This window comes from Macaca thibetana, chromosome 6, assembly GCF_024542745.1.
Source record: "Macaca thibetana thibetana isolate TM-01 chromosome 6, ASM2454274v1, whole genome shotgun sequence".
Classification (NCBI taxonomy): Eukaryota; Metazoa; Chordata; class Mammalia; order Primates; family Cercopithecidae; genus Macaca; species Macaca thibetana.
Genome location: NC_065583.1, coordinates 32,934,954 through 32,951,914, shown reverse-complemented (window position 1 = coordinate 32,951,914; position 16,961 = coordinate 32,934,954). Strand labels below are relative to the sequence as shown.

Sequence of the window (16,961 nt, the reverse complement as noted above, 5' to 3'; positions counted from 1 at the left end):
GAACTTTTCTGCACCTCAATATGAAATGCAGATAATAAGAGCACCCCTTCATGGAGTGATCATATGGAGTGCATGAGAAAATACTTGTGAAGAGTTGAGCACAGCACTTACACTCATTGAGCATTCAGTGCCTGTTAGCTAGTAGTAGCAGAGATGCTGGTGAGGGTGGCAGCCTGAGCAGATGAATAGATCCCACCTAAGGGATACAAAATAAAAGGCAGATTGTCCCTGTCATTAACGATCCCATGCCGTGAAATCTGCAAACAGCAACGCAGGAGAAACCTTCACAGGAGAAGCCTTTTCAACCTCAAATAGAGAACTTGTGTTCTTTTCACTGTCCCGTCTCCTCTCCAAATCCCATAGCCTCAGATTCCAGGCTGCAAGTGAAATTCAGTGTGTTGTGGGGAATGTTTCGGGGGAATGGAGTGGAGGTGGGTAACGGTTATCAATATCCACTGAACACAAAACTTTCTATGATGGGCCTTCAATGATGTGGAGAATTAAAAATTAAAATTAAAGAATTAAATAATAAAATAAAGGCTTTCTCAATTTTAGTTAAATTCTTCTAACATTATAAGATGTCAGACTAAATACCAGGCATATGACGTTCAGCAGAGGAGGTAGGCATGTTAAACAAATAATTACAAACAACAGTGACAATTATAAATAATTGATAACAGCAATTTGTATAGAGAGGTCTAGGAGCATAGAGGGGAGGTCAGGAGGCTTGGGAGTCAGGAGGCTTGGGGGTCAGGAGATGATAAATGACTTCATACTTTGAGGTGCGAGTAGGAAATTGATGAAAGAAAGAGGGGACGTGAAGCCTGGAATTAGGCTATAGAAAGATGGTCAGTCGTCTGACTGAAAAATGAGTTGAAGTTAGGGAGGACTGTAGTCAAAAACGTGTTTGGAGATGATACCAATCATGCAGAAAAGAGATGAAGCCTTAAGACAGCAATGACAGGAAGGGTAGAGAGAGGGTGGCAAAGTCAAGGTTACATAATTCTAAATAAAACACTGCTAAAATTAAGCTGGTATAAAAAGGGTACTAGTTATTATTTTCAGAGTAAAACCTCATCAGTTCAACATAATTGAATAGAAGCATGTCAAAATTAATCAAATATGATTTGTAGCTTTAAAAAATACATGACTAATAGCTTAGGAATTTTTGACTAGATGAGATATTTTAAATACTTTTCAACTTCCCCACTTTTAATTAGAAGCATCAATGTTCCTGCAAACAAAATGAGGTTCTTAGAAGTTTTTTTTGTTTTTTGTTTGTTTGTTTGTTTGGGTTTTTTTTTGTTTGTTTGTTTGTTTTTTGAGATGGAATCTTGCTCTGCCACCAGGCTGGAGTACAGTGGCACGATCTTGGCTCACTGCAACCTCCATCTCCTGGGTTCAAGCAATTCTCCTGCCTCAGCCTCCCGAGTAGCTGGGACCACAGGTGCACATCACCACACCCAGTTAACTTGTGTATTTTTAGTAGGGATGGGTTTCACCATGTTGGTCAGGATGGTCTTGATCTCTTGACCTCGTGATCCACCCACCTTGGCCTTCCGAAGTGCTGGGATTACAGGTGTGAGCCACTGCGCCCAGCTGTAAAGGTTTTTTTGTTTTATTTTGTTTTGTTTGAAGTGGATTAAACACTTTTGTTTTTTTATTTTGTTCACACAAATGCCCTTCATGAATTCCAAGGCTGGTCTCTACTCATAGCTTATTCCCCTCTGACTAGTATAGAAAGTCACAACTCTCAGGCTTGACTGTCCAGAGAACTGGTCTGAGTCTCTCAGTCATAGAAGACTGGTCGGCTGATTCACCTCACCCTCAGTTAGGGGTGTCAATCTGGGTGATTCTAGACCATCAGTAATGCAACCATAGAAAATAACATTTGAAGTTACAAATAGAGATCAACACAATTTTTCTGATTCTCAGGACTCTGTGGCATGACTCAATTTGTTTTGCAAAACTTCTGTCAGTGGTGCGATGATAAAATTCAGTTCAATTCCAGGACAAGCCATCAAAACATTCCGTTTCAGGGAGGGGATTTTATCTTAAAACACTGAATTAGTTGAAACTCTTAATTATCATAGCTTGTCTAAAACTCACACTAACTCAATGCACTATTTATTTTCCAAATACTTACACATTTCTTATATCATAACCCTCATGAGTCATAAAGAATGTATTTACTATGAAAAATAGTAGACTCGATTATCACAATCATATTGACTAGAAACGAAAATACAAAGAAAATAAGTCAGTATGTCCCACGTTACCAATGAATACACAACAGGTGATTTGCTCTCATAAGCTTCCTGAGTTCAGATCAGAAAGGTCACAGTTTTAACCTTTGCATACTTCCTAATTATGCAAAATGTTTGTAGTCCTTGAAAATGAAAAAGTAAAATGATCCCTTCGGTCAGAAGAAGGCAGAGGTTCCACATAAAGGTAGTTTTCAGGATGTTAATATTTGGAGAAAGGTTTACTTTTTGCTGGTCTAGATCATTAGCCCTTTTTGGAGTCAATTTCTTTTATTAATTGACCATACAGCAGATATGATTAGAATCCTCCCCAAAATATTTCCCAACTGACAGCCACACTAAGTTAGCGAGCTTTCTACAGAAATTTTTTACCTGAATGTCCCACAGTTTTCTCCATCTCAATCAATATCAGACCAAGTCCTCGTTCCCTATGCACCACAATTCTTCTCCAAGGTCACTTTAAAACCATCTTCCTCTTCCTCCTCATGCAATTCATCATGATCTACTGGAAATGCTACTTCATAAATTTCTCTAGGATCTATGTTTTTTCCTTTACTCTCACTCCCTTCTTCCTCCTGGTCCTTATCCTGCCTCTCCTAGACCACTGTCACTGTTTCCTGAGACCCCTCATCCTGTCAACCCTGTAACCCTATTTGCATTCAGTCTGAGTCATGTTTCCTATATGTGTGACAGAGCTTTTCTGTCTCTGTGCAGACTGATAGATCATATTTCCGAACTTTCATATTGAGTTTTCTACAATGCCTCTGCATTTTCTATTATCAACATTTTTTGAATGCTAAGAAGTTTGTAGATTTTTTTAACATTTAAAAAATAACTCTAATGTATCTATTTACACATACACTTTTTCTGCAACTCATCTTTTGAGGATTTGAACTGCAGTAATTACATACAATGAACAATGGTGGCATTTGAGATAAGGTGAGGCTAGAAACGTCAGTTACACTGTTAATAGAGAAAGCTGAGATTAAATATGCACCTATATTTGATATGCACAAAGGTATGATAGTATTGGACATTCAAAGATGAGTATGTTGTATAAAACCTTTTGAAATTAAACGAAACCATTATAAGCTAAGAAGTAAGTGAGTGGGCAGAGAAGGGGGAAAAGAGATTCTTCTTACATTCTTTAAAAATGCAGATAAGAACATTGCCTGAACATTGTTACCTGACTGATAAACTGGTAATCACTTAGCGTATTTATTTAGAAATCTGTTCCAATTGAAAAAAGGTCTGAAATTCAACAAACCCTATTTGCTAAATGTTAATAAAACAGAATTCCAGGGAGAAAATAGCGGGTACTAAATGTCATAATATGGTTCTACAAAGTTGAGGATAATTCTTACCACTGTTTTCAGAATGTAAGTGATAAGCTGAAAAGCCCTCCAGGGCCGGGCAGGCAGACTGCACACTGAACAACTGTGCGCTGTGGCTATGAAAGGTAATGTGATAGTTCAAGATGGCTTCCTTTCAGACAATAGGTACTCACAGTTATGACTCTGGTAAATTGGAGAGTGCCCAGCTTCCCTAAAAGGGTTTTAATCCATTTTTAAAACCCTGGACAGACCAAATAAACTTATCAGCTAGGCCTTTAGTTTGAGAACCCAAGTCTAAAATGTCAAATGGTAGACCCTCTGCCACACAGAAATCTTTAGAAAAGCAAACCATTGAAGTTCAAAGGATATGCTCTGATATCACACAACTTTGGGTGAAAATGCTAGCTTCGCTTCTTTCTAGAAATGTGACTTTGGGCAAAATAATGATTCTTCTCTGCCTCGGTTACTTCATATGTAATGCTGGGGCCCCTATCAGTGAGATCATATAGGTCACATGTTTGGAGAAATGTCTGAACCACAGCAAGCCCTTCTTGTCAAATGTTCAAAACATCAAGCAACAGTGATTTGATATTTTCCTTTTATTGTCCAAATCCATTTTCATAGATTTGGTCATGGATGAGTAACATTTTAATCTAAATTATATATACCTTAGGAGATAGTTTATCTTTGGAGAGTTAGGAGATAATTTGAAAAAAGCAGTGATTTTGGAAGCAAAGACTTGGATTTTAGTTTCAGGTTAATCACTTATTAGCTGTGTAGGCTGAGGAAAAATCACTTAACCTCTCTGAAACTCTTTTTATTTCTTTTGTATACTGTACTTTGTAGGAGTGCAAGAAGCTGCAAGTCATAGGCAAGGCTCCAAATTATGGAAAGGAACTTTTAAGAAGTTGTAAATAATTCACAGCCTTAATCACATTTCTTGAATCTCATCACAGCCTGTGCTTGTAAAGTGGGACAAAAAGACACAGTTTTACAGGAATCCAGGTGACCCTTCCATCTAGACCATGCTGTAATCCTATTAGGTGTAGAAGAAATTCTGACTGGGCTTAAACTGAGAGTCATAAAGATCTTGTAATTTTTTTTATTAGGCAGTATCTCTACCCTTGCCAAGCTATTTGCATCCACTGATTTGCACAGGTCCTAATAAAGTATCTAAAAATTCTCATTAAAATGTGACATTTAAATAAAGATTGGTAATAAAAGAAGCAAACTGTAGGGAGGAATAACAAGGTGTCATAAGAAAAGAAGCCAGACACACCAGGGTTGACTAAGCAACAGACTCAGAATGATGCAGGTCAATAATAATTCTGAGAACATGTAACTGTTGATACTAAAATTCATCATAACATAACCCTCTGTGTGTTCCAGGGAAGATTAGGTCTGAGAATTTGAAACGCTGCAATGCTTGCTTCTGAAATACTTCTATCTCAAGCAATTTTAGTATGGGAGCCACTTCGATCAAGTATGACATGGAAGGCATCCTCTTCTCACTTCACAGGTGAAATGATGTGGATTTTCATTATGAAGGAGCTTCTGCTTTACTAAAGTCCGGGGGGAAGCTCTGAGGCCCACAGACTGCTCGTTTAATAGGCTGCAATTCAAAATATGCCTCAGTGGAACTGATAGAGCTGGAGGCTGCAGAGGTTCAGCTTGGCAAGCAAAACAAAGTCAGGACACTTGGGAGCACCTCTTTCAGTAATAATCAAATTCTCCAAAACAGGTGGACAAGGTAAACTGCAAAAAAGACTGAGCTTCCTGCAGTCAAGCAGATTGAGATTCAGATGCTTGTATGAATGCAGTCACATCTGCACCCTCAGGTTTCAGAAGCTGGATGAAGCAGGCTTCACAGCAGTAAGTTCCAGAAGAAACCAAGCTTATATAGTGGGGAAGCTATATCTGTTATTTGCCACAGTTTTTATGCACATATATCAATCAATGAGAGCCAGAAGCCTGAAAACTATATTTTTCAGTCTTTCTTGCCGACTGGCTTCTGATTATGTTTTCCAAATGAGAGACTCAAGATGGAAATTCGGGTGATGAGGTGAGAAAGAGGAGTATTTTTCTTCTGTATTTGGAGGTGCTTTAAGCAGTAAGAGCAACAGCAAATGGTTCCAGAAGTGTGGCAATGGTGGTGCCTCCAGCAGACCCGCAACAGCAAGGAGGATCAGGAGGCTTCTTGGCCTCTGGTTAACATCTCCTTCTCCCTGCTCTGCCACAGAGCTCTGTGACCTGCACTAAATCTCCATTTGCTTAAAATATGTACAACAGTTTCCATTTTCCTGCCTGGACACTGACAAATATAATAGCAGAAAGAAATAAGTCAGGGGTATTTTCTTATAAACAGGGGTCACCCATCAAGGGATTGGTTGCATATAAAGGAGAGCTGGCTGTATGGAATCCAGCACAAGACCAGGAGTCAAAGAGACACAGGATCTTAACCCAGATCCTCCAGTTCCCAAACAGAACTGTGACCAAGTCCACGGAAGCTGCAGAGTAAAGAGAAAATGGTGCTAAATAGGTATAGAAGACCAGTGGTTTTATTCCAACTAAGCCACTTACCTAGCTCCAATATTGAAGGTTTTCTGTCACCTTTGGGAGCCTTTGTTCCCAAAGAATGGGCACAGTCAGGGATAAATATTCAAACAATTTAATAACTGATCATTAAGGTCAGCCAGGTAAATAAATGGATACTAAATTTAAACAATCAAGAAAACTTATAGCATATAGTAATTAAGTATCAGGTTTTGGGTAATAAATACCTACCTGTCATGATACTTGTGATGACTAAAGACACATTTATCATTTACTCTATGCAGACTATGTGCAAAATACTATGTTAAGAGTTTTACCTATGTTTTTCTGAAGATTACCTATAATCTTAAGAAAAATCCCATTTTCAGATGCCAAAACTAAGGCTTAGAGAGATTACATAAATTCTTCAAGGTCATACAGCCTTGAGTAAGTGGGAAAGTCAAGAGCTGAACTCATATTATTCTGTTTCCGTAAACCCTACTTTTCCAGCATCCCATGGTGTTGGTAGTTGAAGTTGTGTTAGGAGCACTTCAGAAGATGTCTAGGATCACATATTTGTAGAAGATTCCTAGCTTAATTCCACAACCAGAAAATTTCACACATTGCAAGAGACCATTGCTTTCAAAATATAAATGTGTCTTCTTCCTTCTGGTAGTTTGTGATGCCTCTAGCTTGAGGTCCCCTGTAACTCCAGGTGGTACGGGGTTTTCAACACGCGATGGGTTCCAGCTCCTATTCACTGTGCTCCTGATCTAATCAAAGTACTAACTGAATAATCACCATTTTGTCAGTCAAGCAATGAAGTTGAGTATTATTCTCATTTACATTTCTAAAGCAACATAAAAATAACCCCTCTTAAATGGTACCCACTCACTTTCTCCTTATATGCTAATGAATGTCACAATTTCAGAGCCTGAAGAGAGATTTCCTGCAAAACATCTAATTGCCTTAAAGTTGCACATGCTCACAGTTCTGACTGCCAGGTTACAAACATGAATTAACTCCAGTTCCACATCAATTCACATCGATGAGTCTTTAGGGCAAACCACTAACACACATTGATTTTTTAAATTCTATAAACTATTTCAAGGCTTTAGAATATTCAGCATTAAAAATTACCATTTCATTTCAGACTTTAGTGAACCATAATATGTATTTTTACCAGTACTAATCAAACCCCAAATCGACTTTCCTATTTAAAAAATTTCTATCTTTTTCTGTTTGGTAAGATTGGAAAATCTCAATTCATTCTTGTAGTTATATTGATATCCAATAAATTTAATTTCTTGATCTAAAGTAATAAATTGCAACTTGGTGTCATTACAGAACTAAGGCAACTAGGTAATTAATTTGAAGTCAACTACTCACTTTTGTTATGGTTTTTAATTAATGTTGTCGCATGTGTATAGCAGGTGACTGCTTTTATATAAAGATTATGTATTTTATATAAATTATTCAGCTTTTGGTATTTACTTTGATTTTCTGTTTGTGTATAAAAGCTTGCCAGTTTGATCTTCAGTTAAAAAATATTTAGTGGCTCCCTAGTACCTGGCATCAAGCCTACCAAAGGAATCAAAAAGAAAGATTCTTTCCCTGGAAAATGCTTCCTTCTTGGATTTCTTTCTCCCTTTCCTCCTTCTTCCTTTACATACTTATAGTGGTTTACAAGAATGATCAATACATTATTTAAAACACAAAGGAAACAAGATGAAGGATCAAAAGCGTTGGAAAATATAGTAAAGGCATGTTAGAGCCATTGTATATACCTAGAGATCTTCTACACTTATTCATGGTGATTACAAATTTGTCTCTCAGTTTCCTAGAAACCCTAGCAAAGGCCGGAAAATGCTACCATTTTTATGATTCATAATCCTATAAGATGCTTTTTTTGGTTGCTAATGAGAAACATTAATAAGAAAGCACAACAGTTACTTTGTAGAGAAGAAGCAGATCCTTAAATGAGGTTGTTCTTACTAAAGGAGGAAGAAACCCCAGGGACTACAGGGGCAGTGAAGCAAGAGGGTAAAGAGCTCATGGGGCAGGGAGGTGAGTCAAGGGTAGAAGGAAGCTACAGTTAAAAAGAACTAAGGTATAAAAGGAACTTTTTCTCTGCTCCAAGTCTGGAGGCATTATCTTGAGAAACCTCAAAGTGCAAGTTTATATACATATGGACTTTCCTTCACCTGTTTATCTCCTGCCGGAACATTGTACTCTCTGGAACTTAAAAAAAAAAATTGATTGAAAAAATTTCTTAGAAAGCAGAAACTTTCAAACTGCAATAAACAGCAAGGCAAAAGACAGAAACCTGAGCAGCATTTAGGGATCACACTTGGACTGAGGAAAACCACGTCAGCGGGGAGAATCTGGTAGTTAAACAACATCAAAAGCATGGCTGTCTCTGAAGTCAGACATTAAGTGTTTCAGGGCTGAATTAAGCAGGGTAAGGCACCAGCAAGGCTCATACCCCAAATGCAAGCCAAAGATGGTCCACAGGGTATCTGCTGCAAAATCACCAGAGCCAGTGTTTCCATTTCTCTTTCTTCAACCCTTCAAAAAAAAAAAAAAAATGCAGCTGCCTCCTCTGGAGCCTTGAGGAGGAAAAAACAGACCAATAAAACAGATCAGGTGGGTGTCAGATTGTCTGGAAAGAGGCTGCCTGTTGACTGCTAAGTTGGCTGACACTATTTAGCAAGGGATAGGACTCATCAGGAACTTGCCTTCCCAACTAGGGCCTGATTCAATGCCAGGTTTTCATCATGATTCAATCCATCAGGCATCAACTGCTTTCTCTGCCATGGAGGCTCTTCAGAGGAAAATGCTTATAATACTTCTCATATTGCTAAAATCAAGACCTAGTATGACTTTTCTTTAGTCTTACCTTGTAGTTCACAGAGAACATAGCTCATTGTATATATCTTACTATTAGAATGCTGTTATCATCATATTAAATACTTTAGTTCAGTGATTGTCGTCTAGCTACACTGTGAGATCCTTAAGCCCAGGAAATTGTCTCCCTCTTTCTGACACAAAGTGTAGGTGCTTAATTATTTTATAGTAAAGAAATAAAGGCAATCTACTGACAACTTCTTCCTGTAGTTGGCCATGATTCCATTTTCTAACTTTCCTGGAACTCCCAAAGTTCTTTTTTATGTCTAATCCTGGTCCTCCAGCATTTTTCAAAGTAGTTCTTTGAGCTTGTACACTGTAACTACTCCCAAATTACCTTTGATTATGTTGGCCAGAGTTAGTTTCTGATGTTTTTAGTCAAGGATGCTGACAGACACATTGTAGCAAGGATCAAGCTGAATTAGAAAACTCAATTAAATGACGCCAAATAAACAAAAAATGAAGTGATCAGTATGGCTGGACAAAATACTTAACTGTAAGACATTTTATTTAATAGAAAATGTCAACTAGGACCTCTCTGTCTCTTGACATCTGGGGAAAATTGACTGGAGTCCCTCAATTCTACAGCTTGTGGAAGTCTAAAGCCTTCTTTCAGATTTCTGAAATCTCCCTAGGGCATTTATAATCTCCTGCCATCCTGTTCCTTTTGGGTGTCCTATCTCACATGGGCATCCTCTCTTCCGAACCATATTTACCAACACAGGAATGTCAGACACCTCAGCAATGTATACATAGACCCACACACGCACATTCACATGCACATACGTATTGAAATAAAATATTTATCATATAAGAGAAAGCAATGCAGTTTTATGACCTTGAGAAAGTTATTTAACCTCCTTAAGTCTTAGTTGACACACATTGTAAAATAGGGATAATAAGGATATGTATCTTGTAGGACTGTGTTAAAAATTAAATGGGATAATACCAGTTTCTACCCCATGCTGAGCTCACACATTCAACAAAAGAAAGGTTCAACACTAATTCATATCCAAACTAGAAAATTTTCCTGAAGGACTGGGTCCTTGGAGAAGTCAGCGCACATACCCCATTTAAGAAAAAAACAAAAAGTCATGCAACTGTACTCTCAAAGTCCCTACAACTAATGTTTTGCCCCTTCCCAAACAGAGCCCAGATTCTCCCTTTCTGAATCATCTCTCCTCCAAACTCCTCCCTTTTCCATTCATTTTCTTCTATCTTCAGAGCAAGTAAAAGGATTCTTTTCCTGGGCTAGAAATCCAGACTTTTCGGTTTCACCTTATGTAGGCACTTTTCCAAGTGGGGACATCCCTTACCAAAGAAGAATTTCTGGTTAATGCTTTTAAAATGACAAAATTTACGCTTGCTAATTACACCTAGAACATGGGTGTCTAGACTTTAGTCATTTGCGTAAAGCCCTTGTGATTTTTTTAACATTCCTTTATTAATTAATATAAAAATGCATATTTTTAAAAAGAAACTGACATTTCATTTTAAATAAATTAATCATGTAAGGAAATATTTTTCACTCTTTTAAGTGGCAGAATAGTATTACTCATCCTCAGGAAGTCACCTCAAAATAAGCATTTAATTTTAAAATAAAAATACTGTTGGTATACCACCTAAATTCATTATGTATTCCTAACAATTCATGCATCACAATTTGGTAAATGTCAGCCATATAATCTTTTATTATGGACATTCAGAGGCTGTACGGAGAGGACATGAGTGGAAAGTCTGTGGCATTTGCCTGTTATTAATATTGTGGATAGAGGGGGGAGTGGGTGAGGAGGAACATATGTTGATGGGATCTGGTTAGAAAACTGACAGAGAGGATGGTCCAGAGACAAGATTCTGGGGCGTGATATCATCTCGTATCCTGTACTATTGTTCCACAGCACCCAGAAGAATGGCTAATGTCCATTTAATCAAATTGTGTTCTGCTCTTAGAATCTAATGCTGCTATAAATAAATGTTTAAAAGCTAGAAATATTACAGATCATAATATCTGAATTATTCCCCCAAAAGTACATTTTGACCAACTGATCCAGTTTGATACAGTGTCGGAAATTTAAAACAATTTTATAATGTGTCACCATTGACATTGCTCACTCTGGCTTTTTAATTAATAAAAATAAAATTGAGATTCTCTGCATTTCACTCTGCTTTCTCTGGGCAAATAATTTCACAAACTTTTAGAGGAAAATTAAAGACCTGGCACCAGGTCTGGCACCAGCCTAAATAATATATGTTAAAGTCCTAAGACTCTGAACCAAGTCAGTACATCTGGGAAATAACAAAGTCCACACATTTTTATTGAGAGTGTAAAATGTTTTATTGCTAAAAATACAGCCTTTTTGCATATCTATATGTATTAGAACATAACCTTGTTTGAAATATATATATTACAACAATGACAAAATGATCAACATCTCTTTGTTAAATACCCACCATGTACCAGGGATTTTGCCAGGGATCATGAAACACATTCTACCCTCAAGGAATTCCCTGGTTGGGGTGATAGTACATCTTGGCAACTCAAGTCGTATTACACTAGAGTTTCTGTCAAGATATTTGACAGTTCCTTTTGTGATAGTTTCCTACTATGTCAAACACAGAGGCACAAGGCCCCTGATCTATACCTGAAATATATTTTTCTAGAGGTCTCAAGTGAATGAAAAACAGTTCCTGTGATTACAGAAAGAATGTATTTTTTAGGATGTATTCCAGCTACTGATATCTATGAATAATTCTCAGTCTCAAATGCCAATTCATAACATTTAGGCCTTATTGAATACACTTTTCTTTGTACTATTTGATTGTGCCAAATAAAGCAAGTCTTTTCTAAAAGAAAATCTTCTCTAGGAGTCGGATTATTATTTCATCTCCAAGGTTTGCAGAAAATTACAGGAAAGCAAATCAGAACCAAAGAAAACCAGTTAGCTTTATGTAACTATACCATGCAACCATTATGTCACATAATATAATAACCTAGTTGAGAAAAGAAGTGGACAAACTAGACCTGCTATAAAAAGCAACTTGAATTTGTCTCAAGTTTAGATGTACAGATAGATATTCTTAAGCTATTTTTACCCCTACTTAAATACATCTTTCTTCCTATTACAGAGATGAATATCTATTTTCAAACACCATCTCCATAATGCAGACTATTAATATAGGAAGCTGGAAATATTTACAGCCATATTACATTTTTCATTTAAACAGAAATGCCAAAACACTAATAATCAAACAGTACCATGAACATGATTATATATGAAACATCAAAGAAAATCCACATCCGTTAACTTTATAACTCTAAAACAACAGATTTTTAAAGACTTCATAGCAGAAATGTTCACAATTTACAACACAGTACGTACAGAAAGGTAACATACCTCACATTAGCATCAAATTTGTCCATTACAGGAAATAAGCATGAGTGAGTCGGATTTCGGTGCCCACAGGGTCCTAAAATGGGGGAAGTGAAAAAGATGTTAAAAAAGAAAGTACCATTGAAAAATAGAAGTCCTTGTTTTAAAAAAGTCAAGTAATTATTGCTTCCTATTAAGACTTGTTTTGTAGAAATATTTAATAAATAGTACTAAAGCAAAAAGCTTTTGGCATATGGACGTATGGAACAGCTGAGTGTCACAAAAGGTTTCTTTACATCCTACTGATTGCTTGGTGATTAAAACATATGGGTGCTTCTTTTTGCTCCAATTATTGTTATTTTTGTTCTTCCCAGAAACGTGGCTTATTTTTATGATCTGCGTTAGGATAGTAACTAGTGAAGATAGGCAGCTACATTCTTATGCTTAAAATAGTATATTGCCCAAAATCGCCAGTCATTTTGTTCCTATGAGGATTTTCAAAGAAAAAAAAAAGGTTTAAACCATTTTAAGGGTAGGAAATCACAGATTCTTTTGAGAATCTAGTAAACTCTTGAGAACTGTCTGCCTAGAAAAAAATAGATATACATGCACACACATGCACAATTTCTAGACAGTCCATGGTTCCTTGAACTCAGGAATCCAGGAATCCCAGGCCCATCCAGGAACCCCAGGCTAAGAATTCCCAATTGAAAAAGAGTTAACTTTGAATTGCCAAAGTTCCTCTATCACAGACCCTCAGAAGACCTCATACTCTTTAATGGATGGGCATTCACTGATCTCCACAAAATCAACCCTCTTAACTGATTGTTCAGTTCCATTTTTGCAAAGAATTTTTATATCTTCCTCACATCTGTTCCACAGCATGATGAATCAGTGAGTGTAGGGGCAGGACCCAGCTGTCTCTTCCAGGGTCACCATGAGCACGTTTCTTTTTCTTCTGAGCAGCATCATTCACTTCTCAGTAAAGAGAAGAGATTGGAAAAAAATAATCTCTGAGTTAACTCTTAGCTCTGATAGTCTATAGTTGTGTTTGCTAGTTTTCTAATTGAATCTTACCAAGAGGAAACTTGAAATCTGTTTATCTACATAACAGAACCACGAAACTCAGCCTGGACCCTTGGACACCTTGGCCAGGGTGAGCTAAACAGATGTGGCTGGCAGCCAGGAAGAGAATGGCAGATCACAAGATCTGGAAAGGACCTTGACTCTCAGTGTTTTCCAATGTTTGTTTCTTAGATCCTCTAAACTTAACAGGAGCCCCCATGGTCATTTCTGGGCCTGGAGCAGACATGGGGAAGGCTCCACCTGCAGGAATCTGAGCCCCCTCCCCTAATCTGAAGCAAAGTAGCTCGGTCCACATCTATCTGTTTTATATTTTGAATGTAGAATAATATTTTGCTGGAAATATACAAGTACAAAGCCCTAACTATTGAAGCGATGGGGTTCAATTCTCTTTCCTCATCTATCTAAAATGTTTCCTGAGATGATCGCATCCATCTGGTAGCTGAAAATGCCGTACAATTACAATACTATTCACTGTAGACTCCCAAAATTGTATCCCTACGTTGAGACTTTCCCAGACGTAGACAGTGACCATCCAGCATCTCAAGATGGATGATTATAAAGCATTTCAACCTAAACTATTCCTTTCTCATCTCCAACACAAAAACCTGCTCTCTCCCAGTGTTCTCTATCTCAGTAAATGGCCCACCATCTACCCAGTGATTCAGACCAAAAAACTTCTTCTCATACCCTAAGACCAAACCATCAGCAAACTCATTCTGATGATTCCTGGCTGGGGGTGGTGGCTCATGCCTATAATCCTAACACTTTGGGAGGCCTAGGTGAGCGGATCGCTTGAGCCCAGGAGTTTGAGACCAGCCTGGGCAACATGGCAAAACCCCGTCTCTACAAAAAAATAGCTGGGCGTGGTGACATATGCCTGTAGCCCCAGCTACCTGGGGGGCTGAGGTGGGAGGATCACCTGAGCCCAGGAGATTGAGGCTGCTGTGAGCCAAGATCATGCTACTGCACTCCAGCCTGGGTGACAAAGTGAGACCGTGTCTCAAGAAAAAGGAATGAAAGAAAAAAAGTAAAAGAAAGAAAGAAAATTATTCCTACACCTGACCCTTCTCATCACCTCTGGACCCAGCACCTGGGGCCAAGCCCCCAATTTCTTTCTCTGAAATACTCACCCACATCTCCAATCTGTCTCCTGCCAGAATGATATTTTTAAAATGTAAGTCAGGTCATTTTTTGCTTGCATAAAATTCTAGTGGCTTCCTATCACGCTTAGAATACAATCCAAATTCCTTATCATAGCTAACCAGACCTTACATGGTCTGGCCCCCACTCTTCTCCAAACTCAACTGTAGCCACACCCCTCCCCTTCCCTGCCCACCAATTCACTGGTTTTACTGCTTTCCTGGGCCATAATTGTAGGTTCCCACCTCGGGGCCTTTTCACTTTGTCTCTTTTCCCTGGAATGTGACCATGTAGATTACTCTCTCACTTCCTTAGGGGTGCCGCTCAAATATCATTTCCTCAGACAGGTCTTCTCTCAACACCTAACTACAATTTCACACCCCATTTTCTAAAAATGTCTATCCTCTTTCTCTGTTCTATTTTTCCTTCTCAGTATATACATATATAGTCAATTGCTTCTTTATTTGTGATTTGTCTTGCTCACTAGAATATACATTTCAAGAGGGCATAAGACACTGTCTTGATCACTGTGACATCTTCAGTGCCCTAGAGAATTGCCTGGTATATTGTATCCTCATCATGGATATTTATTGAGTCAACTAAGTGGTTCATTAGTTTTGCAAATGAGAAAACTGAGGCTTAGGAGTTTTTGACTTCCACACTAGGAGGAAGGGGACCATCCCAGAATACAATATTGTAATTTAAAGAATAGCAAAAGTGTTCTATCTTAATTAGTTACCCTTTACAATGTGTTAATAAGTGCCAGACATTGCCCTTTTTCTCCTCCTCCAACTTTTGAGTCCAACCTCTAAGTCCAACCTCCATCCTATAGATGAAGAAGCTGAGGGTCAGAGAGGTTAACTGAATTGCTGAAGTCATACACAGCAGCACTTGACCAATCTGGGAATAGAATTCAGGACTATGAATTCCAAAACTTGAGCTTTAGCTTACATCATTCTTGTCATCTTATTATATGTCCTCCCACTGGAGCAAGAGAGTATCCTGATGAAAGTGAACATTTACCGTAATTTTCTGCTGTCCATCCATCTATTTCATCTTTCTCTGAGAATAATGTCTTGATTTTCCTTACTGGAACCAACCCTTCCCTCCTCTAATACCTAGCTCCAGTGATGAACACATAAGCAGGGCTGGTCAATCAGAATCGTCCATTCCTGGCAACAAGAATCCCTTAGCTTACTGGCTGGACCAGGGAAAGCAAGGCCTAGAATTTTTGCTAGAAAGAGCCTATCTTTCCTCTGGTGTTGTCAGACAGTTTGAAGCTGTTGGTGGCCATCATTGCCACCCCATGGGAGGAGGCTGTCTGAGAAGAAAACTAAACCAAAGGAAGGCAGGGCTGCAATACAGGGAATGCCAGTGTCCTGACTACATAATTTGAGGCTTCCAGCAGTGTCTTAAGAAAATTTTACACTTGAATGTCCTAATTACTAGAGCCAACAAATTCTTTTTCCCTCCTTAAGCCAGTTTCAGTCAGCAAGCAAATGAATGCTGAGTAATATACAATAAAATCAATATTGTATTGTTTTACAGATTAAAGGGAAGAAAAGCTGGGTAGTTGCAGCTTTAAAAGACGTTAAAACCTAAAGTTTATATCATTAAAACTGCATATGGAAATGTTACAACACAAGGAAAATCTTATATATTCATAGCGTATACATTGTTACATTTTTTGCACTGAAACCCAATGAGCAAATTTAAAATGATTGCCTTTTAACAAACCAGTGAGATAGCATGCATTTTGTTAGAGAAAAAGGAACAGAGGAAGGAGGAGTTCATGATTAGTACCTATCCTAATTTGATTAATTGATTATGCCCGACTATTTTCTGCAGGGCTCACCAGGGAGAATTAATCAGAGCCATGATTATAGGAACATCTCTTGCTGGGAAGATTGCATAGGGTGAGGGGGATGTGGAAGGAACCAGTGCTTTTATCTTGAATACTTATATTTCTGGCTTCTTCACAAAACACTGCCTAGCTAATTAAAAATACAATCAACTCAGAGCATCTCCTATGCTCAGGTACAAGTTGTGTCACTTCTAAAAATTCTGCCAATTCAAATCCATTAAGACCTGGTGTGTATGTGTGTGGGGGTGTGAGTGTGTTATAATGACAGTCACGCTGTACCCTACCATCTGGGCTAAGGGACAAGAAATGATACCCTCCATACTAATCTGCTTCGGAGAAACTGTCCTAGATCATCAGAAAAAGATCATGACAAGTTCTGGAAAAGGGATGGGCAAGGAGTCAAGCAAACCCTTCTACCATGTGAGGTACAAATGCGTGTCTCAATAGTCTCTCAAGACCAAGC

At 38.2% G+C, this 16,961-nt stretch overlaps 1 protein-coding gene across 1 annotated transcript in view; it reads right to left on the bottom strand.

Annotated features, from left to right (window-relative positions):
• The window catches only part of HTR4 (5-hydroxytryptamine receptor 4), a 189,951-nt gene that overhangs the window by 159,518 nt on the left and 13,472 nt on the right, over positions 1-16,961 (bottom strand). Inside the window, exon 2 of the mRNA XM_050794023.1 lies at positions 12,433-12,505. Coding sequence (XP_050649980.1) covers positions 12,433-12,458 — 26 coding nt within the window. The 5' untranslated portion in view covers positions 12,459-12,505. The remainder of the gene's footprint in view (positions 1-12,432; positions 12,506-16,961) is intronic.